At 45.1% G+C, this 17,266-nt stretch overlaps 2 protein-coding genes across 7 annotated transcripts in view; one reads left to right on the forward strand and one right to left on the reverse strand.

Moving 5' to 3' along the window:
* Window positions 1-17,266, forward strand: part of SDR42E1 (short chain dehydrogenase/reductase family 42E, member 1) — a 326,449-nt gene that overhangs the window by 141,287 nt on the left and 167,896 nt on the right. The window lies entirely within an intron of this gene.
* Window positions 1-17,266, reverse strand: part of PLCG2 (phospholipase C gamma 2) — a 239,888-nt gene that overhangs the window by 89,337 nt on the left and 133,285 nt on the right. For all 6 annotated transcript variants that reach the window (XM_068259935.1, XM_068259934.1, XM_068259930.1 and 3 more), the window contains exons 12-16: window positions 13,356-13,441; window positions 9,621-9,741; window positions 4,700-4,868; window positions 3,111-3,215; window positions 1,312-1,401 (exon numbers count right to left, since the gene is read on the reverse strand). In XM_068259935.1, coding sequence (XP_068116036.1) covers window positions 1,312-1,401; window positions 3,111-3,215; window positions 4,700-4,868; window positions 9,621-9,741; window positions 13,356-13,441 — 571 coding nt within the window. The remainder of the gene's footprint in view (window positions 1-1,311; window positions 1,402-3,110; window positions 3,216-4,699; window positions 4,869-9,620; window positions 9,742-13,355; window positions 13,442-17,266) is intronic.

Genomic DNA, 17,266 nt, shown 5'->3' on the forward strand with positions numbered 1-17,266 from the left:
TAATGCTGGTGTCAGATAATAGTATAAAAAGAGTTTCTGGCTAGAGATACTGGGCTTTATTCACAAAAAGACGGGTCGTTTGCGAAAATCGGACGTGTGTACGAGCCTTAAAGCATGATTAGTGCTGTCACAGCAGTCATCGGGCTTGATTCAGAAAAGGGTGCTAAGTGTTAGCACGCCAGTGAAAAGCCACTTTGAAGGTGCTAACATGCTTTGCACGTGCTAAGTATTTAGCACATGCAAACTACTTAGCACCGTAGTTTTTTTTAAATCAGTGTTTATTCAACAAAGAAAAGGAACATATGACAGAACAGGCAGTGTAGCAGTGCGCCTCCTAACTATTCCAACAGTAGCTTCAGCATCAATTATCACTGTGGAAGATGAGAGGTATTGTTAACAATAATATAATGATCGTCACATAATATATAGAGCTCAGATTGAATTTAAATTTCCAAATATTCTATCTTTTACAATCTCATAATTAGCAAGACCAGGGGTCTCTAACCATGGAGCTTAGCACCCTAGTTAGCACGGTACTAAGTAGTAGTTTGCATGTCCTAACTACGGTGCTAAGTAGTTTGCATGTGCTAACTACGGTGCTAAGTAGTTTGTATGTGCTAACTACTTAGCACCCTAGTTAGCACACCCAAAGCCTTTAGGCGTGCTAACTGGGTTAGCAACGTTTACTGAATCGAGCCCATCATGTGATAAGTGCTCTCACAGCAGTTATCACATGATGGGCTTGATTCACAAAGCGGTGCTAACAGTTAGCACGCCGGTGAAAAGCCCTTTATCATGCCTAAACTGAGTTTAGGCATGATAAGTTTAGGTGTGATAAGTTTATGCATGTTAAGTTTAGGTGTGATAAGTTTAGGCATGATAAGTTTAAGCACCAAATGGGTTAGCACCGCAGTGCACAGCTGATCAAAAGTTTTGCGCTAGCAAAGTCTGGTGCACTTCGCATAGAGTTTAATGGCGCTGCTTTGCGTGCGGGACTTTTCGTGCGATCTAAACTTATCTAAACTTATCATGCCTAAACTTATCATGCCTAAACTTATCACGCCTAAACTTATCACGCCTAAACTGGCTTTTCACCAGCGTGGTGCAATGGTTATCACGCCTAAAGTCTCTAACTGGGTTAGCACCACTTTGTGAATCGAGCCCGATAAGTGCTATGATATGTGAGAGCAGTTATCATAACTGCTGTGAGAGCACTTATCACATGATCACTGCTGTGAGAGCCCCATCACAGCAGTTAACTTATCATGCTTTAGTGAATCAAGCCCATTGTATATAATGAGCAGTGTTTACCTTTGGTGCAGAGTCTTCTGTGATTGGCTCAATTTCATCACCATAGGACAGTTTATCGCCAGCAATCGCACAGTAACGGATGTACCATTTCTGGACAAAAATAAAAAATACACATAAGTTACATAACAGTCTAATGTCATCTGTACTTCAGTATATGACATTTTTTTTTAAATGTATTTATTTATTTATTTTGAGGGAGAAAGGAGGTAAGAGGAAACCAACAGAAACATGGGAAGAACATACAAACTTCATGCAGAAATCACTCTGGCTGAATTCATACCTGGGACTCTAGTGCTGCAAGGCCAACTTGTTTTTATCTGTGTAGAAGCTTCTGGACTCCTGGTTAGGACCTCCTCAATAGTCACCTTAAAGGTCCGTACACACGCCGGACTTTAGGCAACGACGGGTCCGTCGTTGCCTCCCGCTGGGTGGGCGTGCCAGCGACAGTCCGGCGTGTGTACGCTCTGTCGTCAGACTGATACGGCTGTTTCTGAGCGATCCGCCCGGCGGATCGCTCAGGAACAGCCGTATCAGTCTGACGACAGAGCGTACACACGCCGGACTGTCGCTGGCACGCCCACCCAGCGGGAGGCAACGACGGACCCGTCGTTGCCTAAAGTCCGGCGTGTGTACGGACCTTATGACTCGCAGACTACCCTTGCTGCAGGTTGCAATCCTCTTAGAGAGAACAGTCATTGCTCCACCTATCTGCAGTCTGAATGGGCTAATCAGCAGAAGCTCCTCCTCCTAAACCTCTTACTAATACCTTCAATACAGCTGATGAAAGTCATGTGGCCAAACTTTTAACACTTGATTTTTAGCTGTTTGATCACATGTGGTCCCTCTGCTTATTGAGTTATTGGAGATAATTAGATCCTCCAATGGAGCTGGCCAAAAAGTATTTCTGCTTCTGACATGAGTCACTTGTTTATCTTAGAATATTCACATACAACAGTTTTCATACTTAGACTATGTTTATGCTAAATTGCCACAAGATGGCACTGTTCATTTCGGATAAGTGAATAATGGCGCACAGCGCCTACGCATAAAAATGGCGCTGCATTAAAAAGATACGCTTATCGCTATTTACCTTTAGTAATGCATAATAATGGTGCACAGGGAAAAAAGAAGAAAAACGGCACACAAAAACGTTATTTATCAATAGCACCGTTCATATGCCAAACAGCAGACATTACTGCACACAGTAACGTTATTTATCAATAGCTCCCTACATAAGCCAAACTGCAGGCGTTATTTAACTGCAAAACGGTGAATGGATTTAATGTAACACTGTCAAGGTTAGGGTTAGGCAACACCAGGGGAGATTTAGGGTTAGGCACCACCAGGGGAGATTTAGGGTTAGGCACCACCAGGGAGGTCTTAGGTTTAGGCACCACCAGGGGGGGGGGGGGTCTAGGGGTTAGGGATAGGTACAGAGAGGGTTCTGTGTGAGAGTAGGGTTAGGTATACCTTTTCTATCACCGCTTTTTACAACGATTAATAACGATACAATGTTAACGCTAATTTTCAATAAAATAAACAGAGCTAAATAACGATAAGGTTTTAACGTTAAATAGCGATAAGCGACAAACGGATTAGCGGCAACACTGTGCGCCATTATTCGTAGACGCCATTTTCAGATGGATTCGTTCATTTTGTCAATGTGTTATGTGCTGCAGTTAAACCCTTTAGGAGGGTCCATAAATCACTGGAGAGGCCTCCACACCTCAGCCCATCATGTAACTGACATACATAACAATGGATCATATAGCAGGATATAGGGTAAGGAAGCAGATCACCTGATCTATAGGGTCCCACATGAACAGTTCCCCCTGAAATTTGGTCTCTTCTTTACTGTCGTCGGCATTTGTGACTGAGTCTCCTTTGGGTCCCAACTTTTTATGCTAAAATACAAAAACAGATTAGTTATACATATTTACATATTAAAGCCTAACACCAGCCAAAATATTCATTTCATCATATCTGTCAGTTTTTACCACTGCGTGGATCCCTGTTGAGCAGTTTTCCCATCAATTTTTCTGTAGTGTAACCGATAACAGGAAGAGCGGAAACAACGGAAACCTAATGAAGGCAAAGCAGTTCCTCCCACCACTGGCACATTTACCACTATGTTTCTGCCATGCCTACTTACAAGGCCGATTTACCATAAGGCACATGCCTACAGGCGCCTGATGATGGAAAGGCGGCTCACCCCCCGCCCCTAGTGCCGCTCTCCCTCCTTCCCTATGCAGAGTCCCAAGCTAAGTGTAAATGAGAGGCTACACACCCTGCTCTAGTCATTCCACTGAAGAGATCTCCCTTCAGTCGGGGGCACCTCTAGCTACTTAGTACTGAGGGTACTTCTGGCTACCTAATATTAAAGTAGACCTAAATTAAAAATACAAGATTTCAGAAATAAAACCTATTTTCTAAATTATAATAATAAATAGCAGCCTTTTTTCAGCTGCATGATGACAAATATAAAATATTTTACATTTATTGGAGGAACCCCTCCCTTCTTTTCAAATTGCTGGGATTTTTCCGGCAAACTGGTGGAGTAGATGGTGTCCGGCAATGGAGGAATTACTAATGGCTGCCCCCAGTATAACCCTAGATATAAAAAGAGAAGGGTGAAAAGCTTGCACTGAAATAATCATAGGTTTGAAGGAGTGTTTATTTATCTTTGTATGTGTCAGAGTGGTGCTACTAAATATTTTTAATTAAAAAAATGTATAGTTTGGGTCCGCTTTAAGGGGCACCTGAAGCTACCTTTAATGAGAGGCAAGTAAGGGAGAAGTGACAGCTGGGCCAGCCAGGACACTTGTAGTGAGGTTTGGTGGGGGTTTGTAGGTTCATGGAGGGCGAAGTGAAGGGTGCCAGAACGTCTTTTTGACATTTTTGTTAATAAAGTTAGTGATTTTTTTAAAAAGTATTTTTTTTTTTGCGGGATCTGCAATATTTGTCAGATTTATGCTATTATGTGTACATCCGCGTTAAAATTTCGAATTCTCTGATTGGCCTGATACTTCGGAGTCGGAAGTATTGGACCAATTAGTGAATGCAGAAGGGTACCACATAAATCGGAATACCGCAGAAACGTTAAACCAATCACAAGACTTGGAAATACTCAGAAGTATTGGGCCAATCAGAGAATGCAGAAGGGCACTGCGGAAATGGGAATCCCGCAGAAATTTTAGGCCAATAACCACAATCAGAAGTTTCAGAGTCTTATAATTGGCCTAAAATTGCCCCGTTCTGGTAATGCAGATTTTCTCGGGATTACGTTTTCCACATACCATTTTCCGCATGCCGTTTTCTACCGCTGAGCGCTGATTTTTGATCGGGAGCTGAATTCCATGAAAATCGGGAGCTCATTCCTGGCCCTCACCTTAATGATGATCTTCTCCTTCAGCTGGGTCGGTGTCGGCAGCTGGTCGGCACTGGCTTCTATCGGTTTGGTGAGCAGAAGATCCCCAAACACCTCTTTGAACACCTTGGCCATATGTCTCTGCTGCTCCACATTGCAGTGCTCCTCAATGGACAGGATAACAGGGTACCTGCAGCGAAGAGCACATGTGTCAGCAATATTCAGCTACATCAAAGGCCCCCTCCCCAGTTGCTGCGTTATAAAAGGTCGCCTGGAAAATTTTGGTGTCCAGGAAAGCAAATAGTGAAATAGCAGTAAATGTACATATATTCTACTATTAAAAAGTGTAAAGAAGTATCTCAAAATATCGCTATTAGTTATTGATATAAACCTAACACTACTTTCACACAGTAACCCTCCCCCTTATACCCAACCCTAACAGCCCCCACCCTGCACAGACACCCTACCTGATGCCGAACCCTAACCACCACCCCCCCTCCCCCCCACCTGCCCCCAGCACAGACACTCTAACTGATGCCTAACTCTAACTAGGCGCTCACACGCTTTATGGACCTGAACCAGTTTTATATGCTCCTGTACTGCCTGATGAAGCGGGACTGTTGACCGCGAAACGCGTTGCGATTTTATGGAGCTGTGAATAAATTGTATATTTTTTACTCTGCATTTGAGTATATGTCCACTACCAGAGGGAGGTAAGTCCACCTCGACTTCCCTCTTGTTATCATTTTTAGAACATTGTTTTACTCTGCTTGGCGCCTCTGTTCGTACATACCGGTATTACAGCACTAACTCTAACTACCACCCCATACAGACAACCTACCTGATGCCGAACCCAAAGTACCCTGCCGCTGCACAGACACCCTACCTTATTTATTTATTGTATTTTTAAAGCGGCCAACATATTACGCAGCGCTGTACCTGATGCCTAACTCCGACCACCCACCCCACCCTCAAATACAGACACCCTAAGGGCCTTTTCACACTGGCGCGGCAAATTGCCGCACTGCTACCGCTGCCTCATTAAACCCTATGGGGAAGGTCATACGTTACGCGGTACGCTGCGGCGGAGGTCCCTAATCGAATGCTAGTGCAGAACTACGTTACTTGTGTGATCCGTGGCAATCTGTGGCAATCGGCATCAGCCCAGAAGTCATGTTAGTCTATGTCGATGCGAGGTTTTAAAAAAAAGTTGACGTCGTGCCACCCTTGCACAGAAGCGTATTTTTACAATACACTCCTGTGCACTTCTGCATACCCCAAAGCAGGAAGTGACTGGAAGCGCGTGTCACTTCCTGCTTGGCTGGTGGCTAGACAGGGAAAACCGCATACTAACACGGTGTTCCCTGAAGGCCTGTTTTTGGCGGGCGTGACGCACTGCACCCCTGATGCCTGTTTAGCAATGTGAAACCAGCCTAACCCTAACCATCAATTGCCCCAGTCCCCCCCCCATCCCCCCGCGCAAAAATTAAACAAACAACGTAATTTTTCGGGCTCCACCATAGGCGCCCATTAACCATTTCTGCCACCCGGACGAGATCCTCACATCCAGGCGGTGCTCTACTGCGGTGCCGCACTTCGGTGCGCTCCAGCGCGCAATCGCGGGCGCGCCCCCGTGCCCCTGTGGTGTCCTCCGGTAGCCCTGGGATCAGTGAACGGGAACATGGTTCCCGATCACCGATCCGTGTCCCCAGCAGAAAAACCGAAGCGCTCTTACTAGAAGCTTCAGTCTTTCCAATGATCGAGAAGCACAAGGAGAAAAAAATAAACTCAAGGTGGCCATCTTGTGGCCAAATAGTAAAACTACATCTACATATTTTTTACATTACAATTTACACATATAATAACATTAAAAAATTAACTGTTTATTTCCCACACCAAAATATTACCCAAATAAAATTTTTCATGGAAATAAAAAATTACAAAAAACTAAACAAAAACAAAACATAAATAGTTACCTAAGGGTCTGAACTTTTTAAATATGCATTTGAAGGGGATATACTACGAACATTTTTTAAATAATAAGCTTGTGAATAGTGAAGGACGCAAAACGGAAAAAATGCACCTTTATTTCCAAATAAAATATTGGCGCCATACATTGTGATAGGGACAAAATTTAAATGGTGTCATAACCGAGACAAACGGGCAAATAAAATACATAGGTTTTAATTATGGTAGCATGGATTATTTTAAAGCTATAATGGACGAAAACTGAGAAATAATTAATTTTTTAAATTTTTTTCTTATTAATCCTGTTAAAATGCATTTATAAAAAAATAATTCTTAGCAAAATGTACCACCCAAAGAAAGCCTAATTAGTGTCGAAAAAAAACAAGGTATAGATCAATAAATTGTGTTAAGTACCGTATATACTCGCATACAAGCCGAATTTTTGACCGCCAAAAAGGGGGTCAAAAGTTGGGGGGGTCGGCTTGTATGCGAGTCTTCCCTGGTGGTCTAGTGGTGGGTGGTCCGCGCCCCGCTCCCCCCCCCTCCCCGCTCCCCCCGCGGCCGCCACTGCTATTACCTGCTTAGGCAGCGGCCGCTTCCTAATTCGCGTTCCCCTTCTGAACTTTCAGAGTGTATCCCAGCAGCGCGCCCGGCGCTGCTGCTGTGACGATGCAGGGGGCAGGAAAGAGCAGTTCCCCTGGTAACGGCGATACAGATCGCCGCTATAGGGAGCCGCGCTCTTTCCTGCACTCTGCATCGTCACAGCAGCAGCGCCGGGCACGCTGCTGTGATACACTCTGAAAGTTCAGAAGGGGACCGCGGATTAAGAAGCGGCCGCTGCCTAAGCAGGTAATAGCAGCGGCGGCCGCGGGGGGGAGCGGGGGGAGCACTACCTACCTATGCTGGGCACTATACTGGCTAAACTGGGCACTATACTGGCTAAACTGGGCACTTTACTAGCCATACTGGGGCACTATACTAGCTAAACTGGGCACTATACTAGCTAAACTGGGCACTATACTGGCTAAACTGGGCACTTTACTAGCCATACTGGGGCACTATACTAGCTAAACTGGGCACTATACTAGCTAAACTGGGCACTATACTGGCTAAACTGGGCACTTTACTAGCCATACTGGGGCACTATACTAGCTAAACTGGGCACTATACTAGCTAAACTGGGCAGTATACTAGCTATACTGAGGCACTACCTACCCATACTGGGCGCTATACTGGGCACTATACTGGCTAAGCTGGGCACTTTACTAGCCATACTGGGGCACTATACTAGCCCCAGTATGGGGCACTATACTAGCTAAAGTGGGCACTATACTAGCTAAACTGAGCACTATACTAGCTAAACTGAGGCACTACCTACCCATACTGGGCGCTATACTGGGCACTATACTGGCTATACTGGGCACTATACTGGCTATACTGGGCACTATACTGGCTATACTGGGCACTTTACTAGCTATACTGGACACTACCTACCTATACTGGGCACTATACTAGCTATACTGGGACACACTGGGGGGCTGCACCAATCCAGCATTTCCTACCCCCGGCTTATATGGGGGTCAATCATTTTTCCCTGGTTTTTCAGGGAAAAGTTGGGGGGTCGGCTTATATGCGGGTCGGCTTATATGCGAGTATATACGGTAGTTATAAAGTTATTAGCGAATGAATGGGAGGTGAAAATTGCTCTGATGCATATGGTGAAAAATCCCCGCGGGCTGAAATGGTTAAATTGCGGCATTGAGAGATAAAACATATGGCGCTATTTACCGGGCACCGTGGGCACCCAAATTTCGCCTCAATGCTGCTATGCTAAACTTCCACTGATAGCATGTGCTTAAATGAACCCCCCATAATTCACAGAAGACAGGCATATATGTCAATAGCAAGTAAGCTGATAATATTTAATATTACCATTACTGACATTCATTCATTCATGCAATGTAAAGGATGTTTGTTTTTTTCCCTTAGCGATTTTGGGAGCGATTTCCCTGCTCCTATACAAACCATTAGAATGGAAACGCTCCCAAAATGCTGCATGTCCTGCGATTGCGATTTGCTTAATTGCAATTGCTCTAGTGGAATCTGTCCCATCCATTTACATTGGCAGAGCGTTTAGGGACATCACTAGCACTTTAGAGCGCTCCCTAAACGCTCAAAAAAACGATCTAGTGGGTTCCAGGCCTAAACTGAATCTGCAGTTCTTCTTCTTCTTATTATTATTATTTAGTATTTCTATAGCGCCGACATATTACACAGCGCTGTACAGTGTGTATATATATATATATATATCTTGTCACTAACTGTCCCTCAAAGGAGCTCACAATCTAATCCCTACCATTGCCATATGTCTATATTATGTAGTGTAAGTACTGTAGTCTAGGGGCAATTTTTTTAGGGGGAGCCAATTAACTTATCCGTATGTTTTTGGAATGTGGGAGGAAACCGGAGTGCCCGGAGGAAACCCACGCAGACACGGAGAGAACATACAAACTCTTTGCAGATAGTGCCCTGGCTGGGATTCGAACCAGGGACCCAGTGCTGCAAGGCAAGAGCGCTAACCACTACACCACCGTGCTGCCCTTATCTGCTTCCTCATTGCTTGTTTGTTGTTTACAAATATCTGCTCACTGTCACTGAGTTAATGCCATAAACACTGAGGATTTATCAGACTCAGGAGATGAGGAGGAAAAGGAATTGTTTAGAGAAGCAAGAATAATCAGACTGGAAGGTAGAGGTTGATTTTGTAAATTACATTTAGAAAAAAAAAAGTTACATTCAAATCAGGGTGAGCCAGGAGGAGAGATTCACACAGAAATATATAGATTGTAATTGAACAAGGAACTGCATTGTCCAAAAATAATATTCTATTGGATTTCCTAGCCTCATGAAAAGCACATACAGATCATCTCTTGTAATTATTTCCCATTATTAAATAGTTACAGCGTGGACTCACTCGGACGTGGCAAAGGCGTGATCCTTAATAGCCTGCACCACATCGTCAAATTTAATCTTGGTCGTTCTCGTCCATCCGTGATAAATAATTGGCTTCCCATCAGGTCCGTCCCAGCAGTCCACTGGAGAAGGAAAGACAGCAAAGAGACCATCACATTGCAGCAGATGCAGAGCGGCATCGGACACAACCACAGCAGCATTCACTCACACTACAGCAGGGAATACTGACTGCTCACACTACAGCGGGAGATACTGACTGCTCACACTACAGCGGGAGATACTGACTGCTCACACTACAGCGGGAGATACTGACTGCTCACACTACAGCGGGAGATACTGACTGCTCACACTACAGCGGGGGATACTGACTGCTCACACTACAGCGGGGGATACTGACTGCTCACACTACAGCGGGGGATACTGACTGCTCACTCTCCAGCAGAGGATACTGACTGCTCACACTACAGCGGGGGATACTGACTGCTCACACTACAGCGGGAGATACTGACTGCTCACACTACAGCGGGAGATACTGACTGCTCACACTACAGCGGGGGATACTGACTGCTCACACTACAGCGGGGGATACTGACTGCTCACTCTCCAGCAGAGGATACTGACTGCTCACACTACAGCGGGGGATACTGACTGCTCACACTACAGCGGGAGATACTGACTGCTCACACTACAGCGGGAGATACTGACTGCTCACACTACAGTGGGAGATACTGACTGCTCACACTACAGCGGGAGATACTGACTGCTCACACTACAGCAGGGGATACTGACTGCTCACTCTACAGCGGGGGATACTGACTGCTCACACAACAGCGGGGGATACTGACTGCTCACACTACAGCGGGAGATACTGACTGCTCACACTACAGCGGGAGATACTGACTGCTTACACTACAACGGGGGATACTGACTGCTCACACTACAGCGGGGGATACTGGCTGCTCACTCTACAGTGGGGGATACTGACTGCTCACTCTACAACGGGGGATACTGACTGCTCACACTACAGCGGGATATACCGACTGTTCACACTACAGCGGGATATACTGACTGCTCACACTACAGCGGGAGATACTGACTGCTCACTCTACAGCGGGGGATACTGACTGCTCACACTACAGCGGGAGATACTGACTGTTCACACTACAGCGGGATATACTGACTGCTCACACTACAGCGGGAGATACTGACTGCTCACACTATATCATGTTTCATCTGCACCACATTGTGGTTTTTACCAGTGGTGCTCATCCGGATTCCGGATATCTGGGTAATCCGGATATCCGAACATTTTTACTCTAACCGGATCGAATTCCAGATTTCTTTAGAAATCCGGCTAGCTATCTGCGGATATTTGGCCGCTTAATGCGGATATCCGGATCTGAAATACTGTAACTAAGGAGATGACGTCCTGGAGCCAATCAGAGGGCGCCTAGCAGAAGCCCTAGTAACCAATCACAGAGGGGAACACTGGCCAGCCCCACCTGACCTCATTGAGCCAATCAGAGGGCTCCGAGCCTAAGCCCTGGCACCCAATCACAGAAAGGAACACTGGCCAGCCCCCCCCCTGTATAATAAGGAGGGCTGCCATGATGAGACATATCATCTTAGCTTGCTGAATGCTCACTGAGAGACATGCTCCAGTGCTGGTGGCCTAGCAAGGGCTGTACACAGTTATAAACCTAAAGCTGTTCAGTGATTAACCCTGTCACTACTATCACTACACTACTGCTAGATCGTTAATTAGCTTGATTGATGTCATAGTGGGACAGTCAAATTGTGTGCTCCACTGCTGCTGGGCCAAGGGCTGTACACAGTGATAAGCTGTTCAGTGATTAACCCGTTCACTATCACTACACTATTGTTAAATCGTTAATTAGCTTGATTGATGTCATTGTATGACAGTCAGTGGGCTTGATTCACTAACCGGTGCTAAGTTTAAGCGCCGGTGTGAAAAGCCCTTATTGGCCGCTAGTGTGCACAAACCTACTTTGCGCGCAGCCCCGTGCACTGCGAATGCAGCACGGGTGCGCTGACAGTGCACAGTGCGATGATAACGTTGCACCCGCTGGCCCTTAAAAGTGGCACCTGGTGCGACGAAAATGGCGCTTCGGGGCCCTCGAAGTGGCGCTATTAGCGTTAGGTATAGGTTAGGTTAGGGATTAGGGGATAGGAGGATTACTGTGTTATTGTGTAGTTATTACTGTAGTACTGCAGTCAGTGTGCTAGTAGTTGTTAGAGTATTAGTACTACTGCATTAGCTTTCTACAGAACTGCTGTGAGCAGTGCCAGTGTGACAGTTAGTGTGCACCAGTGTCTTCTTCTCTGCTGTCTGACTGTCACTCGGCACTTGCCACGTGTCACATGCCATGTGGCACTTGGCAAGTGCCACGTGATATGTTGGCAAGTGCCACGTGCTAAGTGCCAATTGCCATGTGCTGAGTGCCAATTGCCAGTTGTCCGGCATGCTCCTGGCACACGTTACACCTGCTGCTGCATTGCCCTGCTCCTGCTGCCTGTGCAGCTCCCACCGCCAGGCCAGGGTGCCACAGACCTATATTTATTTACCTAAATCACAATTGTTGCGTAATTTTTGGGAGGTGTCTTGGCTGAAAAATGCCATATCCCAGTTGTGCAGTTGGACTTTGGACACAATGTGGGCTGCACGACCGCTGTCTGGAACCTAGGCCAAATGTTAATTGGCAACTATTTCTTTTTTTTTTGGGGGGGGGGGGGGGGGGTGGATTTTAAAGAGAATCTGAAGCGAGAATAAATCTCGCTGATACTCATATATAGCAGGGGCATGTTTGCCCCTGCTAAAACGCCGCTATACCGCCGCTGAACGGGGGTCCCTTACACCCCAAATCTCCCCTGCACATCCCCCCTGCAAAATCCACGACCAACTTGGTCGTGGATTTTGCTGCTGCTGGAGGCAGAGCTAATGGCTGTAGCTCTGCCTCTCAGCGCGTCTATCAGGAGGCGGATCTCCGCCTCTCCCCGCCCCTCTCAGTGAAGGCAGACTGAGAGGGGCGGGGAGAGGCGGCGATCAGTGCTGACAGACGCGCTGAGAGGCAGGGCTATAGCAGTTAGCCCTGACTCACCGGGCTGCACGGAGGGGATTTGGGGGGTAAGGGACCCCCGTTCAGCGGCGGTATAGTGGCGTTTTAGCAGGCGCAAACATGCCCCTGCTATACATAAGAGAATCAGCGAGATTTATTCTCGCTTCAGATTCTCTTTAAGTCCCCACATCATCAATTAGTGTTCCCCTTTAAAAAATAATGATGCTACATGTCTCATTTACCCTTAAAAACGTTTTTAAAGCAATTTAAAGGGCACTTCCGGTATTTCTATCCGGATATCCGAATCCGCCCGGATAGCCTGGATAATGCGTTTGGATATACGCATGAACGTGGATATCTGAACGTTCGGATTCGGATATCCGATCCGGATATCTGGGTATCCAGATCAATTCGGATTTTAAAAAGTGGTATCCGAGCACCCCTGGTTTTTACATGTTTTATGTGCAACTGTGTTTGATCTTATTGTGCAACAAATGTATGCAACAATAATGAAATCTGAATTTTAATGACAGGTCCACTTGAACTCTTGAGCACTCCCTCCTCCGCAGTAAGTCCTGTAACAATGGCCAAGTAGGAACAGAATGTTGGTTGAAGTGTCACCATTTCCCATTAAACAACAAAGAGGATTTCATGCTTACATTCGATGCACCTGCAGCCCATCCGAAGACATCGCACATAGGCTTCTGTGGAGGACTCGCTGCGCAGCTGGTCTCCCGTTAAATACCTGGACAAGAGGCAGGAGAGGGGTCATGACTGCAAAGAACAGATCACATGACTGACAGCAGCAGATGGTCTACATTCCTGGCAAAGACCACTTTCATTATTATATGCTAATTTAAAGGCTTAATCCATCCAAAAGAAATATTTTAGCTTTTGATAGATGATGGCAAATTGAGTCAGCCACATACTTCTTTTAACTCTGTGTAACTCAGGTGGAGAGATATCTCAACTTTATGCTAGGTACACACCATACCATTTTCTGTTAGATTTTCTGTTAGATTTACCTGCCAGATAGATAAATTCCAACATGTTGGAAATTATCTATCTAACCATCTTTCTGCCTAGCAATTAGGCATTGTTTTACTCAGCAGGAGATATAACCAGAGGACAGTGCACCAGAGATAATGACCAGTCTCTACCACTACTTTACAGAAAATAATCTAACAGATAATCTTACAGACAAATCTAACAGAAAATTGTATGGTGTGTACTAGGCATAAGGCACCAAAAACAAAAAACAGAGGTAACAGATCTAAAGGGGCCCATACATCGATCGATCGATTGGTCGATTGCAAATTGATTGACCAATCGACCGATTTGCGGCCGATTTCAATCGATCTGGCAAGCTGGAAAATCTAGGTTGATCTGGTGAGATTGCTTATCATTTTGCATTGGCCCTAATGGAAATCTGATGGCAAAAAAATGCCATCAGATCGATTTTTAATAGATTTCAAACTGAAATCTATTGGAAATCTGTTCCTAGTAAAACATGTTCCTAAACACATCAGTTAGATCACAAATCTATCTGATGATCTATCTGCTGCTAATCTAACGAGTGTATGGCCACCTTAACACTATTAGTGCCTACACGGCAGCATAGAGGGGGCGTGGTGGTTAAGTCTGCTCTCACTGTATCATATACTACATTTCTCTGACAGTATGGCTGTCCTTGGCTGTCCCCTGCCCTGCTTACACCTCTATAACAGTGTGGCTGTCCTTGGCTGTTCCCCTCCTTTGCTTACAATTTTCTAACACCGCGGCTGTCCTGCACTGTTCTCCTCTACTGATAAAATTGAAGGTTAAACAAATAAATTAATAAAAACATTTGCTTTTGCATAGGTTCAGTCTCCCATATACAGCTATGGTAGCATGCTGAGCTTATACAGTTAAGATGTTATATTTTCACATTTACGGTAAAGGTGTGTACACACGTACTACGGCCGCCAACGACGGGTCCGTCAGACCCTCCCGCTGGGCAGACTTTCAGGCGACAGTAGCGCGTGTGTATGCACTGTCGGCAGACTGATAAGGCTGTTTCTGAACGATCCGCTGGCGTAGATGTACTGCTGCGAATGGCACAAATGGTTACCGTAAGTCTGACACAGGAAGAGAGGAGACAGCATTGAGAACCTGACAGTTGCACCCCTTCCCCCATTCATCAGAAAGATAACCTTTTTTAGTTGAAGCTCCACCTTAAAGCCTTTCAGCGTTCATTAGCCCTGAACTTGGGAGAGCTGTAAAATAAATGCTTATTTTATATTTCTTCATATATAAAGTGATACTATGTTTATAGCTATCGTTATCTTTCTGCTTTATGTTTATGGCCTGTTCTACATTCATGCTTTATTACATTATGTTATCATGTAAATAGTTTATGTTATTCTCATGTTTATGACTTATGTTACTGTTCGTATGGCTTAAGTTATGTTGGTATTATGTTAATGGTTTATGTTATTGTTGGGTTTATGGTCTGTTGTGTTATTGTTAGGTTAATGCTTTGTTATGTTGCTGTGCTCATAGTTCATACTATTTTTACTTTATGATTTATGCTGCTATCGTTTCTGCTTATGGCTTATTGTGTTCTGTTTATGGCTCGTTATATTATTATGATTATGTTAATAGCCTGTATTATAATTCATGAAAAGTAATGATATGAGTGTGCTTCTGGGAAGATGGTATACGCTGGAGAATGCCCTCCGCAGGATAAAGTAGCAACAAACAGGACTAATGGAATCTGAAGAAGGGTCATCTGAGTTCACCGAGTTCTCTCAAACTAACACTGTACAATGCCCTAAAGGATACTAGAGCTGAATGAAGTAGGAGAAACGGGGGGAGCAGGCATGTACAGGGAGCTGTCCTGATGTCCACCGTCAATGACTACGTCATGCGCATGCACATAGCGCTCCCAGCCACGGGCGCATGCTGTAGGATGGCAGCCGGTTCAGCACCTGCACACTAATGCCCGAATCAGGGGATCCAGAAGAGGCTGCTGGAGGGCTTTAGCTGCCAAAGGAGGGGGATGGAGAAGAATGGAGAAGAGCGGTGGGCATCAGGACAGCTCCCTGTACATGCCTGCACCCCCCAGTTTATCCTATTTCATTCAGCTCTAGTATCCTTTGAGGAGAACTAGTATCTACCTGGAAACAGATCTCATAAGGAATAATGTGGTATATATCTATATGGCAGCACGGTGGCGCAGTGGGTAGCACTCTTGCCTTGCAGCGCCGGGTCCCTGGTTCGAATCCCAGCCAGATCAGCATCTGCAAGGAGTTTGTATGTTCTTCCCGTGTATGTGTGGGTTTCCTCCGTGCCCTCCGATTTTCTCCCAAAAACATACACATAAGTTAATTGGCTTCCCTCTAAAATTGGCCCTAGACTATGATACATGCACCACACGATATAGACATATGACTATGGGAGGGACTAGATTGGAAGCCCCTATGAGGGACAGTAAGTGACAAGACAATATACTCTGTACAGCGCTGTGTAATATGTCAGCGCTATATAAATACTAAAATAAATATATATAAGAGTCTCAGTTACAATGGGGGATCAGCTGATGCCAGATAAGTGTGCTTTATGGTTGCTTGGGACTCAATGTTAAGACTTGGCCGAGCTAATATTGTACTATACCCCACTCTTTATACATACAATGAACTCTGTATTAAATGCTAAAATACAGTAATTGAAAGTATATTAACCTTGAGGGAGCCGTGGAAACCAGTCTTTAAGGACAGCAGAGCCAACAAACAGACCAAGAATTTGGCCTTCACCACTGTGAGAGCTGCAGTGATATTTTCTGGTTGGTTGAGACAGCTGGATAGTTGACTTCTGGTAGCCCAGTACTCTACTGTATATATTATATATATGCGCAACAGTATTATGCTGTCATGTGATAATGGTAATGGGAGGAGCTAGGGATAAAGCAGCCAAGGATAAAGAGTGATAGCAGTGTGCTGATATGTGATCGGGATAATGGAAGGCTAGCTCCTTCCATGTGATCGGGGTAATGGAAGGAGCTAGCCTGCGGGAACCTGGAAATCCTGATATGTACAGGATTTCTTATCAAACACCTCAAATTTGCCCATAACAGTGCAGTCTCCCGATCACAGGAAGGTGTTATAGGGTCATCGCCATTTTCAAAATGGAGGACGGAGAATTCCATTGATCACAGTGAACAAACAGGACACGGGAGAGGAGAGAGAGATTGATGAGTAGACTGCAAAGGAGGTATGTGTATGTTTATTTTGACTTTTCAGTTCAGGTTTGCTTTAAGGACGAGAGCCGCGACCTGCGGTAAACATCTTCGTGAACCAGCCCTTACACGGCATCTGTTGCTTTTAGCTATAACTGAAAGAATAACTGATGTTCAAGGTAAAGTCCATGTTCTCCTATGGTCTTAAACACTGTACACTAAAACACTGTTCACACTAAGCTGCCGCCACGACCCGTGCATACCTGCAACCTTGGGGTAGTATAGAAAGTAAATAATGTAGTATAGAATAGATTATAATACTATAATATACTGTATATACTATAATACTAATAG

Source organism: Hyperolius riggenbachi, chromosome 11 (genome assembly GCF_040937935.1).
Source record: "Hyperolius riggenbachi isolate aHypRig1 chromosome 11, aHypRig1.pri, whole genome shotgun sequence".
Taxonomy (NCBI): domain Eukaryota; kingdom Metazoa; phylum Chordata; class Amphibia; order Anura; family Hyperoliidae; genus Hyperolius; species Hyperolius riggenbachi.